This window comes from Pelophylax lessonae, assembly GCF_965119305.1.
Source record: "Pelophylax lessonae genome assembly, chromosome: 4".
Taxonomy (NCBI): domain Eukaryota; kingdom Metazoa; phylum Chordata; class Amphibia; order Anura; family Ranidae; genus Pelophylax; species Pelophylax lessonae.
In genome coordinates, this window is record NC_138771.1 from 144,826,143 (window position 1) to 144,852,700 (window position 26,558).

Genomic DNA, 26,558 nt, shown 5'->3' on the forward strand with positions numbered 1-26,558 from the left:
GATGAGCTGAAGGCCACTATCAAAGCAACCTGAGGTTCCATAAAACCTTAGCAGTGCCACAGGCTGATCACCTCTATGCCACGCCGCATTGATACATTAATTCATGCAAAAGGAGCCACCACCAAGTATTGAGTGCATACTATACTGTACATGGAAATACTTTTCAGTAAGCTAACATTTCTGTATTAGGAATCCTTTTTTTTTATTGGTCTTATGTAATGATCTGATTTTCTGAGATACTGAATTTTGGGTTTTCACTAGCTGTAAGCCATAATCATCAAAATGAAAGGAAAGAAATGCTTGAAATATATCACTCTGTGTGTAATGAATCTATATAATATATGAGTTTCACTTTTTGAATTGAATTACTGAAATGAAATAAATTAACGTTATGATGATATTCTAATTTTATGAGGTGTGTGTGTGTGTGTGTGTGTGTGTATTTTGTTTTCAGTTAGAACTGTGCAAACATTAGTTTGGCATAACAACAACTGGTTCTAGGATTCCACTTGACGCACAGGTAGTTAAAATAAAAAAACAGAATTGATTTACCAAAATGACTCTGGGTATTTTAGTTGTACAATTTTAATTCTTACTCGTAAAACATAGCTTTGCTTTTCTATTTGGTTCTTTCTCTGACAGACCGTCCATACTGATAGACTTTGCTGTTTAGCCTTCTACATCCACAATCAATGGAGCAATATACTCGGAGTGTCTGATTCCAAAGGAGAACCGAGGAGCTTGAGGTCGAGACAAGAACACCTGAGGAGAAGGACAAAATGTGAAGCACACTTACTATCTACTGTTACAAGCTTATACTGTATGTGTGATGCTGCTGAATATGATACCTCCTTCAGTTTGCATCTGCAGTACACTGCTAAAGTTTTGTTTCACTCTCTTGCACACTGTTGTCACCTTTTGTATATTTTATATTCCACTGAAAATATACCAGACAAAACATCCATTGCTAGAAACCTTGATGGTACAGCTGCCCGATCGCTTCCACAGGCCCCTGGTTGTGTTCCCCCCTGCCATGTTTCAATCTGTGCTCCATTAACTTTGGTGGAAGGTAGGTGAGACCTCAGACCCCTGTTGTCTTATTAAAGATAACTTGCCAAAGCAAAAAGATATCACATAGGGGACTTTTGTTGTCCCCTACATTTGTAGGTGACTATAATGAAAATAAAAAGGGGGGAAAAAAATTATGTAAAGTTACACCCAAGCATTACCCCCACCCCAACACACACACAAACATTGTGAGCCTGTGCACATGTACACACAGATGCTGAAGCAACAGCAATAATGATAGGGCTGCCACTATTCATGGTTAACACTAAACTATTGACCCCTAGGGAGCTTTTACATCTTTGCCCATGGACAATTTTGAGCACCAAAGTTCTATGTTTCATGAGCACATGCGGTTTTAATGCTTGACATGTTTGGTAGCTATTTACTCTGTGAAACCTAATGTATTTAAAAAAAAAAAATAGGTAATATATTACGTTTGTGTGCCCTAAAATTAACTTTAGTGTACTTTTTATAGAGAATTTGAGTTGGTGCTACCACCATTTTATTCTCCATTCTCCAGGGTCTCTGCTCAAAGAATATATATAATGTTTTGTGGGTTTTTTTTTATAATCTTTATTTCAAAACAAATTTTCCAACAAACAAAGGTAGGAACAGTAGAAGAAGGTACAATAATAGAACATTTTCAGAAAAAAATAGTGTTGAATTGAAATACATAGCTAGAAGGCAAACAGTCAAGAATAATAAACGTATTACCAAATTAGAGCACTGAAAACACATCCAAGGGCGTCAGCCCCAAACAAAATAAATGGCGCAGCCATATTGTGCAGCGCTTTATCTAGCCATCATAGCCCTCCAAGCAGTAGAGGTAGCAAAGGTGTAGGAGAAGATGGGGAAAAGGCACTGAGGGAAGGGAGGCGGAACTCCAGCCAAGGGGGAAGAAGGGGGGGGGGGAGAGGACAGGGGCAGAGAGAGCAGAAATGAGAGGGAAACTATGTTTGAAGGCCAATGTCAAAAAGATCTGGTAAGGTGTCTGCAGAGGTGTCGTAAAAGAATCCTCATTCCACTATCATAAATTATTGTGTGCAGGGGGAGAAGTGCTATCCACACATGACCCTGTCGCCAAGTAATGCATCCAGATTGCCCAATTCACATAGAATTTATCATAGCGGTCTTTGCATCTGGCCATCCACTCCTTCGCCTTCATAATACCATTTACCAACTGGACCCATGCAGCGCGATCTGGGACCGCCGCCTGCTTCCAATAAATCTGAACAAGACGGTGGGCGGCGTTCAGTAGGTGAGGCAACACGCTTTTCCTATATGTGCTAAGAGGAATGGACGGCACATGAAGCAGGAAATACCTCGGATCGTCCGGAATGTCCACATCCAGGATCACCAAGACCTGCACCCAAATATCCAGCCAGAAAGGCCGTAAGAGCGGACACTCCAACCACACATGAAGGTGAGAGCCCCGACTCCCACAGCCCCTCCAACAACGGTCCGACTGGCCCGGGTAGATCTGTGCGAGCCGGGAGGGTACTCTATACCACCTAGTCAACACTTCTCCTGCATCCTGGTATCTACCGTGCTGGAATGAGTCCATTGAAACAGGTGGTCTATCTGTTGCTCTGAAAAAGTGCACTGTAGGTCTCGCTCCCACTCCCGTATGAACCGAGGCTTAGGCGCGGGGTCCCCAGAAAGGAGGAGCTGGTACAACAACGCAATAGAGTGCGGGATCGGCTCTTTAGAAATGCAAAGCTTCTCATAAGGGGTCATCAGCGGTGGGGAGCGGATGGTGCCCAAAATAGGACGCAGAAAATGAGTAAGCTGATGATATCTCCAGAAGTCCATGAGGAACCTCCCATAACGGTCACGGAGGTCCGAAAGTGGTATTATGATCCGCTCCTGGACAAACCGGCCACAATGGGTTTCCCCGCCCGATGCCCACGTCCCAAAGAAGGACACGTCCTCCCCGGGAAGGAACCAGGGGAACCCCCCCAGGGATGTCAGTGGGGAGACCGCAGCGGACAGCTGAAGTCGCTCATTGACTTTGTCACAAACCTGTAAAGTGTGGACAGTGGCAGGGGAGACCAGTGGGGAGAGGCCTCTATGCGCCACGGGGCATGAGACAAGTTCCTGCCCGCCATGAACTTCTCCATGGGGACCCAGAGCTTGCCCCGTACATGGTGGTGCCAGTCGAGAATCCTCTGTAGGGCCACCGCCTCATAATATTTCCGAACCACCAGTATCCCCAAGCCACCCGTACGCTTAGAGCGTTGCATAAGCCGAAAGGCCAGGTTGGGATGTTTACTGTTTCAAACAAAGCGGATAAATAAGCTGTTGAGGCTCAAGAAGAAGGACCTAGGCAAGTGGACAGGCAACATTTGCAGGTAAAACAATATTCTGGGCAGGATGTTCATTTTGAGCCTATTCACCTGGCCAATCCATGTAAGTGTCAGCTTAGTCCAGTCAGAGAGGTCTCGCCGGATCACCGTCAGTAAGGGTACGTAATTAAGGGAGTACACGTCCGTGGTAGAGTCAGGTAAATAGACCCCTAGGTACTTGAGTTTAGAGTGGCACCACGTGAAAGGTAAGGAGGATCACAACGAGGCGCCCATCTCCGGTGGGACAGTAAGGGGTAAGATTTCCGACTTGTCTAAATTAATCTTGAAGTTTGAGAGCAAATGGAAATTCCTAAGCTCCGACATGAGAACAGGGAGGGACGTCTGGGGTCTAGTCACATAGAATAGGACATCGTGCGCGTACGCCGACAATTTATGCTCAGTGTGGCCCACAGTGACACCGCCAATATCCGGGTTCGCCCTGATCCTAGCCAACAATCGTTCCAGAGCCAGTGCGAAGATAAGTGGCGAAAGGGGGCATCCCTGGCGCGTGCCATTGCGGATCGGGAAGGGGGCGGACAGAAAGCCCCCCGCCTTCACCCTGGCCTCCGGGGATGCGTACAGCGCCGCCAACCAACTGGGCATGTGAGGGCCTAGGCCCAAACGCTCCAGCATGTCCCCCATGTACACCCAATCCATCCTGTCAAACGCTTTTTCAGCGTCCGTAGAAAGTAAAAGACAGGGTGGATGGAGCGGCTGGGACCTCACCCAGTGAATAACCTGAAGTGCCCAATTTGAATTATCCCGTGCCCTATCTCTGCCCGCTATGAAACCCGTCTGATCCGGATGAACCACTGACGGTAGAAGGGGTTTCAGTCTATCAGCCAAAATTCTAGCTAGGATCTTAATGTCCGTGTTCAGTAACGACATGGGCCGGTAGCTGCTAGGTAATGTGAGAGTTTTGGGGGTTTTAACGAAGTTGTAGGCCAAAAATTATTTCTTTTAAACGTGCCAAAAGCACAAAAATGGCTCTGGCAGTGAAAGTTTAAACAGAACAGAACAGGGCACTGAGCTACAGTATTCAATATACACCAAAGCCTATCTTTCACTAAAACACATTACATTTCTATTTACACTTTCACAGCATTACTCATACTAAGAGCACACTTAAGTTTGCAGGTTTTTCATAAAATGTGCAGTTGATACAGGAATATGATTCCATTGTAGCATATTGGTTAATCTCAATAACATTAAGAATCTTACCTTTTCTGGGCTGTGGGCTCCTGGACCTGGTTTTTGTGTGGTGTCTCCTGGCAGGGAGTTTCTGGCGGTCATACTGTACTGTGGAGATTTATATTTATATGTTGATGGCTCAACAACGCGGTAGGTTCCAGGCCCTGGTGTCTGAGATTGGAGAAATGACATAGATATTTATATACTACAGTATATAATAGGCAATACAAATGTAGGTATTACTACAGACAGAAACTATTTGACCGCTTACTTTCTGAAGATCTTCATGAAAGCTTCCGATCTTGCTTCGTCCAGTCATAGAGTAGTTTGGTGCTGATGATTTGTTAACAATTTTTGGCCCAAACACAGATGGAAGTGAATATGCTGCTGGACCTATAATACATAAGATAAAACCTTGGTGACAAACAGCCCCAGAAAACACAGAATAAAGTCTGAGATGGCAGGTACTTGTGGCCTGGGCTGGGGTTTCTGGTCTGCATTCTGGATACCAATAATTTCAGGGTTCTAGTCTTTGGCCAGGGAAAGAGTGGGTAGGTTTCCCTGACAACCACACTGCCCACTCATTTCTAAGTTTTTTTGTTCTGTGACTCATTAAAAGGCAAGTAGTTCTAAGCAGAGTGAAAGATCTGAAGGGGTACATGCTTTTGACTGTGGGACCCTGAGTGTGCAGTCTCTGTGATTTCAGGGGCTGCGTTAAACTCAACAGACAAAGGAATAGAATTGCTATATTTGGTGATCAACTAAACCCCAAACTTTCTGTATTTGGTGAAGAAATACACACCTATTTCCATGGTGTTGCACCTCACAACCATGTTGCTACCCCCTATTTGGTGAACTGATTTGAGGAGTTCTATCTTGTAACATATTTTGTGGTATACGAATTTGTGTTAGCGTCAGTGATGTTAAAGGGAACCCATGCAGGACTAATTGGGATGTTAATGGATGACCTGCAAGTTAATTTTTTTGCTTTTTAATTTTAAATATTTTATACCCACATGCACCAGTTGGTGGGTTAGGGTCCCAAATGACCTAACAAACAGTTTATGCAGGGCAGATAGGTTGCATGTAAGCCCAGAAGAGCCCACTGCCACTCAGAACTAGACATCAGTGCTTTGGTTGGTCTATACCATACTGGGGATTTTTCCTCTTACGACCCCAGTGCTGAAAGAAAAAAAATTACCCCCCAAGAGCTGAACATATGGAGAGTGCCTGTATCCCATTGAATGCACTGACTGGTCCAACATTATCTGCTAAGAAGCAGCTACTGTATTTCAGACATTCTTTAAGTCAACCATGTCCCAAGAACACAATTGCTGAATCATTATGTGGGGACTGTCCTGGCTGTATTGAATGTGAAAATGATCCTTGAAGACTGACAGTCAGTAGCCAAATTAAAGCTGAACTCCAGATATGACCATAATTTTATAGTTACATTGGTCCAGCTTGGACTAATGTAAGTAGGCATATTTCTTACCTGATGGATTGCTGTGGAAGTTGACAATCACTTAGCATTTGGCGCTACTACAGTGATCGCCTCTATCTTCCAGGTCCTATACCGTGTAGCTGTCCCACTGAAAACTGACCACAGCTGCCCCATTGCATATACTGACCACAATCTCCACAAAGTAGAGATTGTGACATCACCAGCCTGTCTCTCCACCTTGTCCAATCAGTGAAAATATAGGTATTTATTGAAATAATTCAAAACATTCTGTGAATGAGGGCGGTGCCTAAAAAGTGAACCCCGGTGATCCTAGTATAGTGGAGCAGCCACTTGGCACAAAACCTGCAAGATAGCAGCGGTCACTGTAGTCCAGCATGTATGAAATATGCTTGGTATGATTGGTCCAAGCTATACAATTAACATTTTAGCACCCTCTAGTGTGTGCTAGATGTTAGTAGAGTGAAGGTAAATTTAGTTTGGCTCAGGGCAAGGCCTGAGCTGGGAATCTGGTTCAGGGTTCAGTGACTCAGGGCTGGATAACTCATCCTAGCAGCCTGTCTGGGCCCTCCCCTGTTTTCTGGAACATTGGAGAATGTTCTGGACATAGTGGGTGGAGGAGCTGGTAGGCATAGTTATGAAGGCCTCAGCCAATCCCCAGTAAAGGCTGGCAGGGGGCAGGCTACCTCATAATTAGGCATGTGTCATGCCAGCAGGGGTAGTTGGGTGGAGGATGGAGATAGAGTGCTGAGGAGGCTGTCGGTGGCCCTAAGGGGTGCCCCCTAGTCTGGGGGGGGGTGATCTTGGGCCGAGGCTCAGCTGCAGGATGGATCCTGCCACAACACATGGAGGAAACCCTTCCTGGAGGCACAGGAGCAGGTCAGCACTACTGGTGGATCTCCTTAGAGTCAGCTGGGTGGGCTGGTGAGTGTCAGTCTGGAGGTCTGTGGTGGGGAAGTTAGCCTAGAGGACTAGTAAAGGGGCAGCTGCAGCCAGGTGGGTTGGCAGTGCCTGAAGAGGTGGTGCTGGGATCAGTGGCTACAAGGAGAGTACAAGCAGGACACTGAAACTCTTTTGCTACACATCCAAGGGGCCTCGGGTTTCTGTCTGTAAGGGGCTACTGCCTTTAATCTGAGTGATTGTGAGATATTCACACAGTGATCCAGCTGGGTTCTGCAAGCAAGTGTGTACTGGAGGAAGAAGTTGAGCTGTATACAGAGATTGTATATAGGAAGAGTGTCCCTGAAATTTTGCTAAAAGTCAAGTGGGCATCCCATAACCTCCCATCCCTATCCAAGTATTAACTTCAATAAATAACAAAAACAAAGTCATGGACTGTCCTCTGTTTCTGAAGTGCCGGTGTGCCTGGCTGTGCAGGGTGGGGGATCCCAATTTAACTACAGCTCCTTAGCAGATGCGCTACAATGTCATACCTGGAGTTCAGCTTAAAGTAGCTGTTTTTCTATTGCTGAATCTGAAAAAGAATAGATTTTGACTGTTCCCATCTGTCAATTACATATCTTTTAACTTTAAAACTCAAGAATCAGGGACAAATTACAGTGATATGGACCTGCAGCGAACTTACCGCACCGTGGCAAAAAAGTGGGTGTGGTTATATTATGCTGAATACTTTTTGCAGGGCTCAATAAGAGCCTGATTAGAAACAAATAAACACAACCTAGGAAATAGCTCAAATTAAATTTAACTGCATACACTGCCCCCCCCCTTTTCCCCTACACACTGCCCCCCTCTCTGTATACACTGCATCCCCCAATACACATTCCCCCCTGCCACACACTTTTCCTCTGTACACACTGAGTTAAAGCTGATGTGGGCACAGCATAATTACCTATTGGTATTTACTTGTTGGAGAACTCTTTTAATCAGTGCTTTCTGGCTGAGTGCAAGATGGGGGGCTGGAGGGGATGACCATGCACAGTGCTGCAATGTATGTTGGTGGTGGAGCTGAGTGTTGTAACAAGTGTTTTGGCACTGGGCTCCTGGATCCTGGGACACAGCCCAGACCCATGGGATGCCTGGATTTTGTTGAAACACTAGGATAGTCTTCTGGAATCTGGGACAGTTGAGAGGTGTGTAGTTATATGCTTTAATGTGGAATTCCAGCTAAAAGTAGAGTGGGCAACAATTAAATTTTTATCATGTTATTGTTGCTGCATGTATTCCAGGAAGGGGATTCACTCCCACTTTCTGCCCCAGTGAGTGATGTCTTTGGTACAGAAAGTGAAGAAAATATTAAAATTTTTACAGTTGTCATTTGAACAGTAGTGGATCTGTAATCTCTCAAAAAACACTCCTATTTTAGTAAACAGTTAAAGATTTTGCCAAACTTTGAGAGTACATGTCCTATTGCGACCCTGGTACAGGTGTTTATATGAATGAATGGCCATTCATCTCCTTGTTCAAATACTGTTTTCCTCTTATGGCGCTTTTCCACTGCATAGAACCGTACCGGCTCGGCACGCTTTTGTGCTTTTCCACTGCGGTACCGCATGGTATAGGGTCGGAACGGTTCGGTACGGTACGGTATAGGTTTTGTTTTTCCACTGCATGGAACCGAACGGTACGGTACGGTACGGCTCTGAAAAAACAGTACCTACTCGATTGTGGTTCCAACAGGTACCAAACTGGTACCATATCCCACAATCCTTTGCATGCAGTCACTACTAGCCACTGATTGGTCAGAGAATCCCACCCACCCCGTTGTTATCCCACCCACTTAACTTTAGTACTGCTTTAGTGGAAAAGCAAACCTATACCGTACCGTACCGAACCGTTCCGACACTATACCATGCGGTACCGCAGTGGAAAAGCAAACCGGGCCAAGCAGGGCCGAGTAGAGCCGAGCCGGTACTAGCCGGTACTTGCAGTGGAAAAGTGCCAATAGTTACCTTAGCAATGGTTTTTCTTTATTAAATGTTTCAGATATTTTATTACTCCCGATCCTGCTACTGGCAAACCTTTTCTAGTTGTCATTTAAAGGACATTTATCTGACATTTTGGAGTATTTAATCATGTCATACATTTAGCACTTACCTGGTGTTTGGTCATTGCTAAATGTCTTTGTTCTTGCCCCTAAAGAATATTTTGGAGCTGACCGATAAGCAGATTTCCCAGCACGCTCAGGAGCGTAACTACCTGTTTAAAGACACACACAAGGGTTAATTTGGAAATGTATAAAAGCTCTATATCACAAACTGATTTTCATGCACAGAACTTCTCATATCACCTGGTCCTGGAGTTCTGAAAGTATTTAGATCCTTGGGTCTTCCATAGAGTGAATATGCTGGTGTGCCATCTTTGCCCCTCATGGTGATATTAGCTGGCACCAGATATCCTGGTCCCGGGGAACAGTCATCGACAACCTTGAATCGACGAATACCAAAGCTATATGAAGGTGCTCTGTATTTACTGGGATCATGCTGGTTGTAACCTGCAAAGAGATCCATTCTGTAACTGAAAGCCATTTTAGAGCTTCATAATCATAGGTAACATACTGTTATTTCTTCTCAAAAGCACAAAGCTATGGCCACAAGTTCTCCTTGCAATCACATATTTTATTATAAAATATAGTATACTATGTTAAAATTAAAGTATAAATTTACATTTTGTTCTTACGTTTAGATACTTTAGGGACTTTTAAAATAGAAACCTTATTACATTTGGACCAGCGTTGATAGTTTGTTTGCTTCAGAGCTGCTTTTTGTCAATGGACCATCAGCAATGGACCCTAAATATGGCCACTACCAAAATGCATTGAGAAGAGGCCTTTGGACTGTTGCCAGCATATCTTAAACATCTGAGGATGGACCAGCCTGGACCAGCAGGGTTAGCATCTTAAGGCTAGGTTCACACTTAAATCAGATGTGGCTTACAGCAGGGGCCCGTGCATCCCTGTTCTCGGTTTCAGGGAGGAATCAGGCCTGAATTTTTGCCTGAATTGGGACCTGAAATGGAGCCAAAGAGGCACAGGACCACTGAGCAATCTGCTCTGCAGCTGCCATGGAGGTGTCTTAACCGGCTCCATTGAGACCTGGGAACAATCTCCTGTCATACGAATTTCCCAACATCCAATTCGCACTAGTGTGAATCCAGCCTAAATGTTACCCTTAATGGGAAAAGCGAGATATGACTGTCCTGTTAAGTCAGGGGTCATGCTTATAAGGTGAGTAGTCACGATTGCATTTGGTGATGGGATTGAGCACCCTATACATTTGGATGATTATCATGTCCCGTTTTAGATGCATGGCTGCCTCCGTACCTTTGCTGGTGATCCTTTTTAACATGTATATTCAGCATGATCTGATGACCAGTGATTAGGAAGTGTTTATATCTGGTAAAACACATGGTTTAACCACTTGCCGATCAGTCACTGGGACTGTACTGCGGCAAAGTGGCTCGTTCCTGTCCAGCGACGTAGTACCTACGTCGCTGGACTCCTCCCCTTGTGGGCGACGCTCTCACGCGCCGCCGGAGGCTCGCTCCCGCTGTTTTCAGTCACAGCGGGAGTCGGGCCAGGGGAGGAGCAGCCGTGATCACCACCGCTCTTCCCCGATCGTCGGGGAATCGAGTCTGGAGATCCGCCTGCTTGTGTAAACAAAGCGGGCGGATCTCCTAAGTGACAAACAGTGACAGATTGCAGGGTTCAGCATAACTGAACATGCGTTCTGTCCCTGTGTCAATCAGTCACCTCCCCCCACATAGTTAGCAAGCACCAGGCATACATTAACCCCTCCCTCTCCAATAAAAATTAACCCCTTCCCTGCCAGTGTCATTTTTACAGTAACAGTGCATATGTATAGCACTGATTACTGTAGTAATGTCACTGGTAACCCCAAAAGTGTCAAAAATGTCAGTCAAGGGTCCGATCTGTCCGCCCAATGTCGCAGTACCGCAAAAAAAAATCGCAGATCGCCGCCATTACGCGTTAAAAAAAAAACACCAAAAATGACAGAAATCTTTCCCTTAGTTAGAAAAGGCAATAACTTTTGCGCAAACCAATCAAAATACGCTTATTGTGATTTTTTTTTTTACCAAACATAGGTAGCAGAAAACAAATTGGTCAAAAATGTAAAAAAATTTTGATTTTTAAATTTTTTTGGGGGGGAATTTAAAAAAAAATTGAAAAATATTGTTATTTTTTCAAAATTTACGCTCTTTTTTGTTTATAGCGCAAAAAGTAAAAATCGCACAGGTGATCAAATACCACCAAAAGAAAGCTCTGTTTGTGGGGGGAAAAAGGACATAAATTTAGTTTGGGTATGGCGTCGCACGACCGTGCAATTTTCAGTTAAAGTCGCACAGTGCCGAATCGCAAAAAGTGGCCTGGACGTAAGACAGCAAAATCCTCCGATGGTAAAGTGGTTAAATTGTGATAGGGATACCTGTTCACCTTTTTGTGCAGACTGATAAACTCTGTTAAAGAAGAAATCCAGGAAGAACATTTTCTTCCCCATGCAGTGGGGCTGTGCCCATACTGCACATGTTAACTACTCACTTTTGCCTTGGGGTGAGGAGAGCGGAGATATACTTACCTAAGCCGATGAGCCTCTGAGAGCAAGACTGGTCCCTTCTGCTTCTGCCCCCCACATGCTAGCGGTCTTGTGCATGGACTTTTCCCGACATCATCATACCCCCTTAGACCAGCTCTGGACGTGAGGACTGCAGAAACAGTCCACCGCTGGACCGTTTTCCAGAGGATCGAAGGATCGGCTAAGTATATAGCCTTTTGATGCACCACTGGACAAAACAAGAAGTTAACCCATGAAGTGCAGGCACAGCCCCACTGCATGGGAGAAACAATTGTTTTGCCATAGTTCCTCTTTAAATCAACAACTATTTTCTGCAAACACAATCTTGATGCTTACAGTGCCTTAAAAAAGTATTTATACCTCTTACAATTTTTCACATTTTGTCATGTTACAAAATTATTGGGATTTTATGTGATAGACCAAAGCAAAGTGGTACATAATTGTAAAGTGGAAGGAAAATGATAAGTAGTTTTCAAATTTTTTTTACAAATAAATATCTGAAAAGTGTGGCGTGCATTTGTATTCAGCCCCTTTACTCTGATACCCCTAACTAAAATCTAGTGGAACCATTTCCCTTCAGAAGTCACCTAATTAGTAAATAGAGTCCACCTGTGTGTAATTTAATCAAACAGCATCATGAAGGCAAAGGAACACACCAGGCAGGTCAGGGATAAAGTTGGGGGGAAGTTTAAAGCAGGGTTGGGTTATAAAGAATTATCCCAAGCTTTGAACATCTCATGGAGCACTGTTCAATCGATCATCTGAAAATGGAAAGAGCATGGTACAACTGCAAGCCAACCAAGACATGGCCGTCCACCTAAACTGACAGGCTGGGCAAAGAGAGCATTAATCATAGAAGCAGCCAAGAGGCCCATGGTAAATCTGGATGAGCTGCAGAGATCCACAGCTCAGGTGGAAGAATCCACGGACAACAATTAGTCATGCACTCCACAAATCTGGCCCTTATGGAAGAGTGGCAAGAAGAAAGCTATACAAAGTTCTGTTAGCAGTTTGTGAGAAGCCATGTGGGGGACACAGCAAACATGTGAAAGAAGGTGCTCTGGTCAGCTGAGACCAAAATTTAACTTTTTTGGCCTAAAAGCCAAAGGCTAAGTATGGTGTTAAACACTGCACATCACCCTGAACACACCATCCTCATCGTAAAACATGGTGGTGGCAGCATCATGTTGTGGGGATGCTTTTCTTCAGCAGGGACAGGGAAGCTGGTCAGAGTTCATGGGAAGATAGATGGAGCCAAATACAGGGCAATCTTAGAAGAAAACCTGTTAAAGTATGACAGAGGTTCACCTTCCAGCAGGACAACAACCCTAAACATACAGCCAGAGCTACAATGAAATGGTTTAGATCAAAGCATATTCATGTGTTAGAATGACCCAGTCAAAGTCCAGACCTGAATCCAATTGAGAATCTGTGACAAGACTTGAAAATTGCTGTTCACAGACACTCTCCATCCAATATGGCAGAGCTTGAGCTATTTTGCAAAGAAGAATGGCCAAAATTTTCACTCTCTAGATGTGCAAAGCTGGTAGAGACATGCCCAAAAAGACTTGCAGCTGTAATTGCAGTGTAAAATGGTTCTACAAAGTATTGACTCAGGGGGGCTGAATAAAAATGCACGCCACACTTTTTAGATATTTATTTGTAAAAAATGTTAAAAACCATTTATCATTTTCCTTCCACTTCACAATTATGTGCCACTTTGTGTTGGTCTATCACATAAAATACATTTACGTTTTTGGTTGTAACATGACAAAATGTGGAAATTTTCAAGGAGTATGAATACTTTTTCATGGCACTGTATATTCTTGAATTAACATTTTATGGTTGTTACAGTATTTTTTAATGCAATTTCGTGATGCCTTTCTATATTTATATTTGTGATGTATGAAGTGCTGTATATACCATCTTTTAAGGTGAACTGCTTTACCTATATACCGTTGCGTAATTAAAGGTAACTCAGGCTTGTTGTTTTTATATTTTTATATACGTATGTGCGCTGAGATCAGCTTGAAAAGTCTAGGGATAGGTAGGCTTAAAAGTTTGTATATTCAGTTTGCAACAGGTTTAAAGATCCTTAATTGTCTGTCCTAGTCAATACAAGTGATCGCAAAAAAGGGGCATATAAAGGACAGATACAAATTTTCAAACTTACAAGGTCCGACTAAGCCTGTAAAGATTTACCATTTACCTGTGCTCCCTGGCAATGCATATTTAGGTCCTGGGCTGCTGTAAAGAGCTGCAATTGGCCCTCGGGGTCTGTGGGGCCTCCAGGTTCCAACATAAACTTCAGCCGTCATAGTGAGCTTATATTCGGGATGTCAGAAACCATACACAAAGATGTGGTATGACTAAAGTGAAAGAAAAAAGTATTTATTCATAAACTATACTAAAGTGGACAGATGCATATTACAATTCATTTCAATTCAAGGACATTTAACAAGCAACTTAATATGACGATAAGTTGAAAATCCAAGCTGTATCTCCCTAAGGAGAGTCTCTGCAATTTGTTTATAGACCTGTGTGTCTGTATTCCTGGCTAAGAGTGACTGTATTCCTGGCTAAGTGTGACAGTTTGCACAGTTCAAAGACAGATTTATTACTGACAATTAGGCTAGGTTCACATCTGTGCAGGCCCTGCATGCTGCATTTGCATGTGCACAGGAGTTCTTTAATTTGAATGGGCTGCTGTACCTAACCCTTTTTAAAAACGTGTACCACATTTTCTGATGCATAGGGGTGACATTAGGAAATAATGGCACCACACCCCTATGCATTTGCAAAAGAGCAGCACACTTTGCATGTGGGTCAGAGAACGCATGAAATTAGCATGTGTTCCCCGACCCGCATATGTGTGAACCTAGGCTTAGACGGATTTTCACGCTAAACAGACCCATGTTTAAGAAGTCGCCAGGGTCAGCTTTATTGCAAGTGTAAATATTAGAGCATGGGTGTCAAACTGGCGGCCCTCAAGCTGTTTCAGAACAAGTCCCAAGAGGCATTGCAAGGCTGACAGTTAGTTTCCCCTGCCTCATCTGTCTCAGATCCTGATCCTGTCTCCGATCCTGAATCTGATTCAGCCGCTGTGGACGTGGGTCACCCTTCTGGGTCTGCGACCACGCGCCTGGAATCCTCTGAAAGTGAAGATAATTCCTCCACGTATGCGACCTCGCATGAAAAGGCGCTGGTGGATGGACTGAATGTATCTTTGCGTGAGACCCTGAAGATGGAAGATGCAGCTGAAGCTGCGATCGAGGCACAGGCCCTCACAAGCCATCCAGAGCGGCAAAGGTGTTTCCTTTCCCTGCTTATTTTGACAAAATTGTCGCAAAAGAGTGAGGACGACCAAAGCCTCCCCATGGGGTTCCTAAGAGCTTTACTAGGCATTACCCCTATGAGGAGTCCCTTTTTAAGAAGTTGACTGTCCCACCGGTGGTGGACCCTCTGATTTCCAAATTAAACAAGGCAATCATGATTCTGGTTGAAGAGTCCCTGGCCTTTAAGGACCAGGTTGATCGGAAGGCGGAGGCTGTGGCCCGCACTATGTACACCTTAGCTGGTTCGGGGATGAGGCCGGTATTAACCATTGCCCTGGTGTCGCAAACTCTGACAGAGTGGGCTAAGCTCCTACGACTTGACCTGGAGGGAGAACAACTCCCCGCTGCCTTTGCTGAGCTGGCGGACCAGCTGGTTAAGGGGCTGCAGTTCATCTGTGATGCCTTTTTGGATGCAGCTCCATTGATGGCTCGCCTCTCTGTTTTGGCGGTAGTTTTTCGGCGTGTCGTTTGGTTTAAATGCTGGTCTGCGGATCAGACTTCTAAATAAGGCCTTGCCTGTTCTTCCCTTTCAAGGAGATCGCCTGTTTGGAGCTACCCTGGATGACATCATTAAAGGTCTCACAGGGGGAGAGAGTACTTTTCTTCCACAGGCTACTACGGGCAAGGAACCCCATCGTAGATGTGGACCTTCCTTCTTGGCTCATAGGAAGTTTTTTCGTCCTTCAGGGGCGACTGACAAGGGCTTGAAGCCTTTCAGGACCTCCTCTGGCGGATCCAAACTAACCTGGTCTGGCAATGCGAAAGCAGGCTTCTCCAGACCCATGGGGACAAGGCTCCTTCTGCATGAAGGTGCGCTCTCACCCGTATCAGTACCCTTGTACTTCCCTGGTACAAGACAAGTGGGTCACAAAGTAATTTGGTACGGCTACAAGATCGAGTTTCGCTTTTGTCCCCCGGCAAGATTTTTTTCCTTCCAACCTGCACCTGTCTCCAGACCGGTTACAGGGTCTGCTTGGGGCAGTACAAGACCTTTTCATTCAAGGAGTTATTGTTCCGGTTCCGACTTCAGAATGTTTTCATGGTTTTTACTCAAACCTGTTCACAGTCCCCAGGAAGGAACGCAAAGTGCGTCCAATCCTGGACCTCAAGGCGCTAAACGGCTTTGTGCGGGTACAGAAGTTCAGAACGGAGTCCATTCGAATGGTGGTGGCATCCCTGCATCAGGCGGATTTCCTCTCCTCTATAGATATCAAGGATGCCTATATTCCAATATGTGCCAGTCACCAGTGTTTTCTCTGCATTTCTGTGGGAGAGGAGCATTATCAGTTTGTGGTGTTACCCTTTGGTCTCGCCTCCGCTCCTTGGGTCTTCCCAAAAGTGTTGGCTCAGGTGCTAGCCTTGCTACGCCAACGGGGGATCGCAGTACTGGGATACATGGACAATCTCCTTCTGCGAGCGGAGTCTCCCTCTGGTCTGGTGGAGAACCTGGAGATCACAATACAAACTCTGTGGGAGTTTGGCTGGATTCTGAATTTTCAGAAGTCTGCCTTGCTTCCATCCACAAAGATGGACTATTTGGGCCTGACTATGGACTCGGCTGTAGCCAGAGTGCTCCTTCCTCTGGACAAACTCCACAAATTGAGGCTGCAATTTGTCTCCTGCTGTCCAACAGATGGTCATCCCTCCAGATTTGCATGCGGGTGCTGGGTCTGATGGTATCTACCTTTGAGGCAGTTCCGTTTGCACAGTTCTATACGAGGTCCCTGCAAAGTTGAACAGACTCCACAGTCTCTGGACAATCAAAGTTGAGTTGTAGAATAAAGGAGTCCCTGATATGGTGGCTTCCCTCTCCGGCGTTTTGGCTGGGAAAATCCTTCCTCCCCTTGTATTGGACAGTGGTCACCGTGGATGCCAGCCTGTACGGCTGGGGAGGCATCCTTGCAAAGAATTCTGCTCAGGGGATCTGGACACTGGAATAGTCCAGACTGCCGATCAATGTCTTGGAACTTCGAGCGATCAGACTGTGTCTGGACCATTGGACGGATCGTCTTCAGGGATGCCCAGGGCGCATTCAATCGGACAATGGAACGGCCGTGGCTTATGTCAATCACCAAGGGGGCACAAGAAGTGCCCTGGCAGCTCTGGAGGTAGCCGATATTCTAAGGTGGGCAGAACAGTTTGTTCCTGCCTTCTCTACCATTCCTAGGGTGGAAGATTGGCAGGCGGATTACCTCTGTCGGCAGGTATTGGATCACGGGGAGTGGTCTCTTAATCCGGAGGTGTTTTATCAGCTGTGTCTCCAGTGGGGCACTCCCAAGCTGGATCTGTTGGCGTCTTGGCTCAACAGAAAGGTGCAGAGATTTGTGGCTTGATCAAGGGATCCACTGGCGGACGCCACAGATGCGCTGGTGGCCTCGTGGGGTCAGTATCGTCTGATATATGCCTTCCCTCCTCTCAAGCTTCTGCCTCCACTCCTATGCAGGATCAAGGCAGAAGGGATTCCGGTCATCTTAGTGGCCCCAGACTGGCCTCGCCGAGCTTGGTACACCGATCTTGTGCGGCTGGTCACAGACTTTCCTTGGAAGCTTCCTCTTAGGGAGGATCTGCTGTCCCAAGGGCCAATCTTCCATCCTGCTTTACAGTCGCTGGCTTTGACGGCTTGGCTATTGAACGTCAGGTGATGAAGGATAGAGGTTTGTCTGAGTCGGTGATTCCTACGTTGTTAAAAACTAAAAAATCTACTGTGAGGAAGATCTACCATCGTACGTAGAAGATGTACATTGCGTGGTGGTAGTCTTTTGGGGTGCATCCTCGCTCCTTCTCCACGGCTTGGACCTTCCTTCAATGGGGGTTGAACAGAAATTGGCCTTGAGTACCATCAAGGGCCAGATATCGACTTTAGCAGTCTTCTTCCAATGACCTTTGGCCACACTCCCTGGTGTGCACCTTTCTTCAGGGTGTCTGACATTTGGTCCCTCCGGTGCGGGCTTCGTTGCCGCCTTGGGATCTCAATTTGGTGCTTTCAGATCTATTGAAGCCTCACTTTGAAAATATTCGGGAGATTCCCCAGCTTACGCTGTCCCAGAAGGTGGCCTTCTTGGTGGCTATCCCCTCTGCGTACAGGGTGTCGGAACTGGCAGCGTTTTCCTGTCATTCACCTTATAATATGGTGATTCACGAGGATAAGGTGGTGCTTCGCCCTAGTTCGTCATTCCTTTCTAAGGTGGTCTCTGACTTTCATTTGAATGAAGACATTGTGTTGCTTTCCCTGTGTCCCAGGCCTAAACATCCGAAGAAAATGTCCTTGCATGCCTTGGATGTGGTCCGGGGCAATTAGGGTGTACTTGACAGCTACCGAGTCTTTCAGGAAGTCAGACTCTCTATTTGTGCCCATGGATGGACCTCGCAAAGGGTTGTCCCCTTCCTTTGCGACCATTTTCAGATGAATCAGACAAACGGTGGATCAGGCCTATTTCATGTGGGGTCAGGTTCCTAATTTCCCTGGCAAGGCTCACTCTACTAGGGCGCTTAGTGCCTCATGGGCCTTCCGTCATCAGGTGTCAGTGAGGCAGGTTTGCAAGGAGGCCACCTGGTCATCGGTACACACGTTTACAAAGTTTTATAAAGTAGATATGTTGGCATCTGCGGATGCTTCCTTTGGCTGCAAAGTTTTTTTAGGCTGCTGTTTAAGAGAACCTGATCCTCTTTGAGGGTGTATTGTTTTTTTCAGGTGGGCTACAGTTGTTTTGGTTGAGCCCCTGTTGCCTGGTTGGCTAATGTTTAGCCTTGGGAATTTTTATGCTGTTTCCCAACCCTCATGTTTGACACTGCTTTGGGACATCCCAATGGTCAAGAATGACAGAAGCTGTGTTCGTCACGAAAGAGATTATGGGATTTTTGACTTACCGTATAATCCATTTGTCTGATGTTCATTGACGGACACAGAAACTACCCCTTTGTGGAGTTTTAATTCTCCTGACATTGCTTGTAACAGTCAGGAGAATGACTATAGCAGGGAGAGGGAGTATACCCCCTGGGACTGCCCATGGGTGTACCCAGAAGTTTTTTTTTTTTCTGCTTAGTATCCTACTCCTGTAGAGGGCAGCATAACCCAATGGTCAAGACTGACAGGAGCTGTGTCCGTCAATGAACATCGGAGAAATTGATTTTACGGCAAGTCAAAATGCCATTTTTGCTGACCTGAAGTGAATGGATGTAAACAGATATAAACCAGCACACATCCATTTACATCTGGCTGCCCATGAGCATTACATTGATCTAGTTTTCCTCCATTACAAGAGGAAAAACACAATCAGAATGGACATGGATGTCACATATGACATAACATGGCATCTATCTCTGTTCCAACTCAGTCATACCTGTATGGATCTGTCTATGAATTCCCTGCTGAGATGAAATAGAGATTCCTGTGTGAAAGGGGCCTTGGAGCAAGTTAAAATAGTTTCTTAATCCATGATCTGTCACACATCAGTGGCAGCAACTGATACGTGAAATATGTTGTTACATTAAATTAATAATTAGTTACAAGTTTTGTAGCTAATGAAGCAATCGATGGTCATGAATAAAGCACCTAAAACATAATCTTTATCATCTACACTGTAAATGCTTACTGCTAGCATTGTAGGTGTTGTACAGTAAATACAGTATATTGCCAGCCAGTGAGTCACATAGGTTTTGGTTTACAGCTTTCTTTTTTTTTTTTGGATAGAGTGAAAAAGGGTTAGACTCTATCTGTTGACAAAAATAATTCCAAATCAAGTGATAAGTGATGGTGCCAATTAGAGAAAAATATGCAAAATCAATGTGAGTGCAGCTTCCCCCGTGGAAGAAACCACCTTGCAAAACTGTAACAAAAAGTGAAAGGTATGGCACTAACTCAAAAAATATAATAATGTGGGGTCATCTAATGTAATATTCACTATAAATCAAACATTCCAAAGTAAAAGCTCCATGAAAAAATGACTCAGTCTTCACAGACCAATCCAATCACCGTGGTAAGGAAATAAGTGTCTTAATAAATTACGTACTCCACCACAAACAGCGTTAAAGAATGCACACTCACCAACCATCAATACTAAATGCGCTTTATTATCATTTCAGCTCGTTAATTATCAACCCTTAGAGAGATCCAGTAATGGCGGCAGCTCTTAGCGCCGGGGGCGTCTCCAAAAATGTTTTTCTTTCATATATTATTCACACAATACGGACTCAGGAAAAGCATATTAAAATATCACCGTGCAGTACATTTATTAAGAAATGCAGATCATACAAACCAATAGTGTGCATTTACATTCGGAAAGTTCTATAAGTCAGCACCAACATGTACATGAAGCTTCCTGATGACTCGGACTCCGCAAAATACATTGAAGGCTGCATGTCTGCCATTACTAACGTCATTACCGGTATCTTGGTTTCCACATCCAGACCTTTGGAACACACGCAACCTCTGGGAAAGACAAGAAGCGCACACTGAGCTGTACATGTCGGTGCTGACTTATAGCACCTCCAAATGTAAGTGTGCATTTTTTGTTTGTATGATCTGCATTTTAAAATAAAGGTACTACACAATGATAGTTTGATATGCTTTTCCCAAGTCTGTATTGTGTGATTAATATATGAAAGAAAAAAATTTCTGGAGATGCCTCCGGGGCTAAGAGCTACCGCCAATACTAGCTCTCTCTTAGGGATTGATGATTAATGAGCTGGAATTATCATAAAGGGCATTGATGGTTGGTGAGTGTGCATTCTTTACACACTGTGGTGGAGTACGTTTTGAAGAAAATGAATCAGGGCACTTTCTTTCCTTACCACTGTAATTGGATGGATTGGTCTGTGAAGACTGTGTCATTTTTCATGGAACTTTTACTTTGGACTGTTTGATTTATGCTGAATCTCTGTTGTCTGTATCCCCACTAGGGAACAGTTGCGGCTGGTGCATTGGGGGCGCAGGGGTGCCGCTCCCCTATCCTTGCGTCCAGCCCCCTAATCTACATGCAGGGCGCCAGACGCATGGATTCCAATGGTTTTTTTTTTTTGAAGCACGTGATTAGAGCCAGAGGCTCTAATAGGCTTCAAAAAAGGGTGGAGCCCACCCAGTTGTGTGACAAAAGCCAGAGGCTCTAATAGGCTTCAATAAAGGGTGGAGCCCACCCAGTTGTGTGACAATAGCGAATGAATAATCGCTATTATCACACGGATCCTCCTCCCAGCCAATCAGGAAGCAGGTCCTGAGTCCCATTTCCCGATTGGCCAAAAGGAGAGGCCATGCTATTGGCCAAGGAGGAGGAGGAGGGAGGAGATGCAGGGAAAGCTGGCGCCACCGCGGGGGGAAGCCGCTGCTGCCTGCTCTCCACTTCAGTCCAGGGTGAGGGAGTCAGCGAGGGAGGGGGGGGGATGGTATGGTGTGCAAGCGAGCTGGTGTGGTCCGGTGGGGTGGGGGGTAGGGTGGGCCCATCTGTCGTTCCCCCCCCCGGTCCATGGAGCACCAGCCACCACTGCTAGGGAGATTCACCACTCTCTTTGTACTGTTGATTATAGTTACAGAAAAGGAAAATGAGGGGAAATACAACATTTTTCCCCAGAGCAAGAAGTATGGGGAAATCTTTCAATGGAGACACCTTTAATGGGGACAACTGTCTAAGAGGGAAATTCACATCACTTTGGTAGATTTCCTGTAAATTTCTTTAGCTTCTCTGGGACAGAAAATGTAAAAAAATTCCCCCAATGATACATACACAGCAAAAAAAAAATGTTTTTTTAAGAAACACTTTAAGCCCTGTCTTCTGTCAAATACCAGGGCCTTTATCCTCTCCTTCTTCATCTCTTCTTTATTCACTACTAAACCCAGCACCCTGCATTCACTATCTGGTCTCCCACAGTACACAGAACATGGAAATGCAATTATTTTAGTAAATATAACCTGCTAAATGAGGAAGAGGTTGGTGTTAAGCACCAACAGTCCTGTGCAATAGGAAATGTAAGAACTAAATATAAATAAATAAGCCAATAAATCCAAGTGATCCACAATAGGTGAAATTCAAAAGTAATAGGGAGCCCCAGCGTAAACGTGAAAAACACGTGACAAATTAAATAAAATTATATAATGAAATATAATGGCTGCGCTCACCAATGAAAATGAATCAAATTGTGTATACTATAAAATAGTGACTGTCACCACTAATGGTATAAAGCACATATAGCAAATAAATTGATGGTAACTAAATAACTCTGAGTATAAATATCAAATGCAATAATTATAGACCAACATTTATAAATAAGGTGCAAGTATAATGAATAGATGATAATAATGATGTATATCAATAATATTGATAAGTGAATAAAAATAGAGAAATTGATTAAGGTGCAAAAGTGACTATTATAGTAAAGTGCAGGTAAAGTCCCAACAGCAGATAATATTGGGCCACAAATGCAGTCCAATTAGCACTATCCAAAGAATTTGGAGTATTCCAAATCCAATTTGGAGAATTTGGAGACCCCTGAAGGGTCCTTTTTAATGCCTCTTCCAATATTAACACATCCACCAGACAACTGGACCACCTGGTGAGTCAAACTTCTTATCAGAGATGGTAGACCCTCAGATTATAGGGGGTTAATAGGAGCCTTATTGCACAAATGCAGGACAGGGTGTATCCTATTTCCACTGTGTGTTTCCAACCAGGAATGAACCGTCCACCTTGGAGTCTTAATACCAGGATGCAGAGTTCTCATATATCACAGATGACCCTTGAGAACGTCAGCTGTGCGCTGACGAAATGCGTCGGGACATCTGATCGCATCACGCAATATGTTGCCACGTCATTTCCGGGCTCCTGGTGGAACACAATCACCAGAACGCGGAAGCGGCGTTCCCCGGGACTTCGGCTTGTTATTGTCTTTTACCGTCTGCTTCAAGCATCCACACTGTAAGTGTTACTCTTTAAATAAACCTTTTTGCACCGACTTACTTCACTATGGAGTCTCTTTTTGTTTATGTGATATATGAGAACTCTGCATCGTGGTATTAAGACTCCAAGGTGGACGGGTCATTCCTGGTTGGAAACACACAGTGGAAATGGGATACACCCTGTCTTGCATTTGTGCAATAAGGCTCCTATTGACCCCCTATAATCTGAGGGTCTGCCATCTCTGGTAAGAAGTTTGACTCACCGGGTGGTCCAGTTGTCTGGTGGAGGTGTTAATATTGAAAGAGGCATTAATAAGGACCCTTCAGATACTCCAAATTCTTTGGATCGTTCTAATTGGACTGCATTTGTGGCCCAATATTATCTGCTGTTGGGACTTTACCTGCACTTTACTATAATAGTCACTTTTGCACCTTAATCAATTTCTCTATTTTTATTCACTTATCAATAGTATTGATATACATTATTATTATCATCTATTACATATACTTGCACCTTATTTATAAATGTTGGTCTATAATTATTGCATTTGATATTTATACTCACAGTTATTTAGCTACCCTCAATTTATTTGCTATATGTGCTTTATACCATTAGTGGTGACAGTCACTATTTTATAGTATACACAATTTGATTCATTTTCATTGGTGAGCGCGGCCATTATATTTCATTATATAATTTTATTTCATAACCTGCTAAATACCTTTTTTCATCAGCAGTTAGAGCTGTCTTCTGACTTCTATCAGTGTCCAGCCAAGCACTGGTTAAAGCTTTGAGGAGGAGTTTTCTGAATGTCCTATGATACTGCAAGACCCCTGACCCTCTGCCTGGACAGTGCTGATTGGCCCAGTGCTGATCACACGCCCTCTCCCAAGAAAACAAAAACCTCTCTAGCAAAACACGCCAAACTGAGCATGTGCAGCCTGACTCCATAGATTCTGTGTTACAGGTATGACAATAACATTAATGGATATTTTACAAAGCTGCACTGTTTTTTAATATCTACTGGTGCACCTTAAAGTGTTACTAAACCCAGAACCTGCGTTCACTATATCTTGTCTCCCACAGTACACAGAACATGGAAATGCAATAGTTTTAGCAATATAAACTGCTAAATCCCTTTTCTTATCAGCAGTATATAGCAGTCCTGTGACTTATATCAGTGTCTGGTTGAGGCTTGTAGGAGGAGTTTTCATTCTGCTTTGATTGTCCTATAAGGCTGCAGGACCCCTGACCCTCTGCCTGCCCTGTGCTGATCACATGCACTCTCCCAAGAAAAAAAAAAGAACCTCTCCAGCAATACACACCAAACTGAACATGTGCAGTCTGACTCCATAGACTCTGTGTTATCAGGAAATTATTAGGGAACAGTGGAAGAAGAGGGGGGGGGGGGGTTCAGAGAAGACAGGATCAAACAGCCTTTTTACACAATGAGGAGGATTAATCCCTTAGGTTCCACAGTGAGTATAACAAACATGCTTTACTGCCTATACAGACTGGTTTTACTGTTGTGGGTTTAGTAACACTTTAAGTCTCTATTACCCTCTTTAACCCAAAAATTATAGTAGTTGAGGCCTTGTATACTTCCTAAGCATAGGAGGATGCAAGGACTGATTTGAACAGATGTACCTGCAGACTTGTTACCTTAGTAACTTTTGTAAGACTAAAGCCCCGTACACACGTACCGAATGTCGGCCGAACGATCGGCCGTCTTTTGTCCGGTGCTGTCCTGTCGGTTGAAAAGTGCTAAAGACTGCACACGAATTTTGTCGGCCAACAACAGCCGACTGCAGAAGTGATGTCATTATGATGGTTAACTTTCCGTGTGTTTTTTCTTCTCTGAGCATGCCCAGTCTTGCTCATATGCTGTTTGTCGGCCGAATTCTGTACTGACTGAGGAACAATCGGCCGTTCTGGTGTTGGCCAACAAAAATTTTAAAGCCTGCACACCAGATTCTGTTCGGCCGAAAAGTCGCAGTCGGTTGTCGGAAGCATCATACTAACAAGCCGACAATCGGCCGATCGGTCGGTGGCCGAATATTTACGGCCCACAATCGCTATGTGTGTACGGGGCTTTAGTCAGGTCCTTAAATTTAACATCATCGCCAACACTAAAGTGGAACTAAACCATCCTAACCTTTACAGCCAGTGAAGCTGCCATCTTAGCCTATTTTTGATCTGCAGTTGCCATAATGCTGTACATCAGGTATTATACCAGCCATTTGATAGCTTGACAGTTTGGTTGAGAGCACAAGCAGCTGTAAGCCCTCTTTCACATTGAATGCGGCTTTGAATTTGCACGACTACTTCTGTAAATCACACGATTTCAAAGCTGCATGTCAGTGCAACTTCAGATGCGACAAGGAAGACATCTGTGCAGCTTTATGCACAGATGTTGATGCAAGTCGCACCCAAAATCGCCAAAAGTAGTGCAGGAACTACTTTTTCAAAATCGATGCAGCAAAACAAAGTCGGCGTTGCGGCAATTTGAACAGTGCCATTGCAGACAACAGGGTGGGACCTGTCAATGCGCATGACAAGTCACTCCAATGTGAATGAAGGCTAACAGTTATCGCTCACGGCATGCCTTGAATATAACTGTTGTGATAAACAGTTAAATAAATGGGTTTAGTTCAGCTTTAATGCTTTAAAACAGTTAAAATTTCAGGTCAGACAGCAGTAACCAATAGCAACAGTTCAAATAATGATGTTACTCTCTAGTCTAGAGCATAATAAATCACAGTAGGTATATTTGGAATACCATCAATACAGCAATCTGATAAAGCAATGAAGAAAATGTAATCTGTACTGGAATTATATCATATCATAACAACTCAATACATAACTACATAATGTAAAAGAAGACATCAGTGTAATAGTAGGTGTATTAGAAATCAGCAGACGTATAAAATACCAACAATTAGAGCAGTCTGATGCACATCACCATTGTTACCTCCATTGGCATAGCAACTGGCCAAAACAGAAGTGATGTCAGAGCAATACAGGAAGAGGAACTCTGGCATCTCACTGCCCACAATAGCCAGAGAATACTGCTGCCATGGTAACCAAGTGCACAACATAAATCAAACATGGTGTCCAGTCCCTAACCACTGATTGTCAAACAACAGCAAATCACTGTTATAGCATATAGGGCCAACAAGTGGACATCAATAAAAGATACAGACTTAAAAAGAAATGATATGAGAAAATGAGATTAGTACATCACAATAAAGTAATACATATATAGAGCAAGCATTTTATAAAAACAACTACCACCACCACTGTGTCAGATAGGCAATAGAGGACTAAAGTAAGATTCAGACATCAATCTCCACATAAAAATGTCAAAAAGGGCAATATCAGAAATATATACAAATCTGAAAAAGGAAAAAATTATTACCTGTATTCAATGTAGTTGGAGTGATATAAGAAAGAACCAACCTGATTTAATATGTACCCGTATAGATCAGAAGTCTGGACAGACGTAAAGGCTAAGTCCACCTTTTCCAGAAAATGCCGATGCAGTCAGGGGACCCTAATGAATGCCCGCTATGCCCTGACTTGGAAAGGACAGGAAAACTGTTGGTCTTTGTGTTTGTGATGCTTGCTGTCAGCTTCCAACAGTTTTCCCATCTTAGCAACACATCAAGGCATGGGGGTTGCTAGCTGGGAGTTTTTAGGCCAGGTATCTGGGGGGATTGGGT

The 26,558-nt window shown here is 44.2% G+C and overlaps 1 protein-coding gene across 2 annotated transcripts in view; it reads right to left on the minus strand.

The window, feature by feature from the left end:
- Positions 1–615: 615 nt before the first annotated feature.
- LOC309554873 (ciliary microtubule associated protein 1A-like) overlaps positions 616–26,558 on the minus strand; it is a 31,665-nt gene continuing 5,722 nt past the window's right edge. The window contains exons 1-7 of one of the 2 annotated variants that reach the window (XM_082256597.1): positions 25,808–25,827; positions 13,825–13,984; positions 9,314–9,517; positions 9,121–9,222; positions 4,876–4,997; positions 4,635–4,775; positions 616–762 (exon numbers count right to left, since the gene is read on the minus strand). In XM_082256597.1, coding sequence (XP_082112723.1) covers positions 670–762; positions 4,635–4,775; positions 4,876–4,997; positions 9,121–9,222; positions 9,314–9,517; positions 13,825–13,933 — 771 coding nt within the window. In that variant the 5' untranslated portion in view covers positions 13,934–13,984; positions 25,808–25,827 and the 3' untranslated portion in view covers positions 616–669. Of the gene's footprint in view, positions 763–4,634; positions 4,776–4,875; positions 4,998–9,120; positions 9,223–9,313; positions 9,518–13,824; positions 13,985–25,807; positions 25,828–26,558 lie in introns of those variants that run through there. The other variant, XM_082256596.1, reaches the window with a different exon arrangement.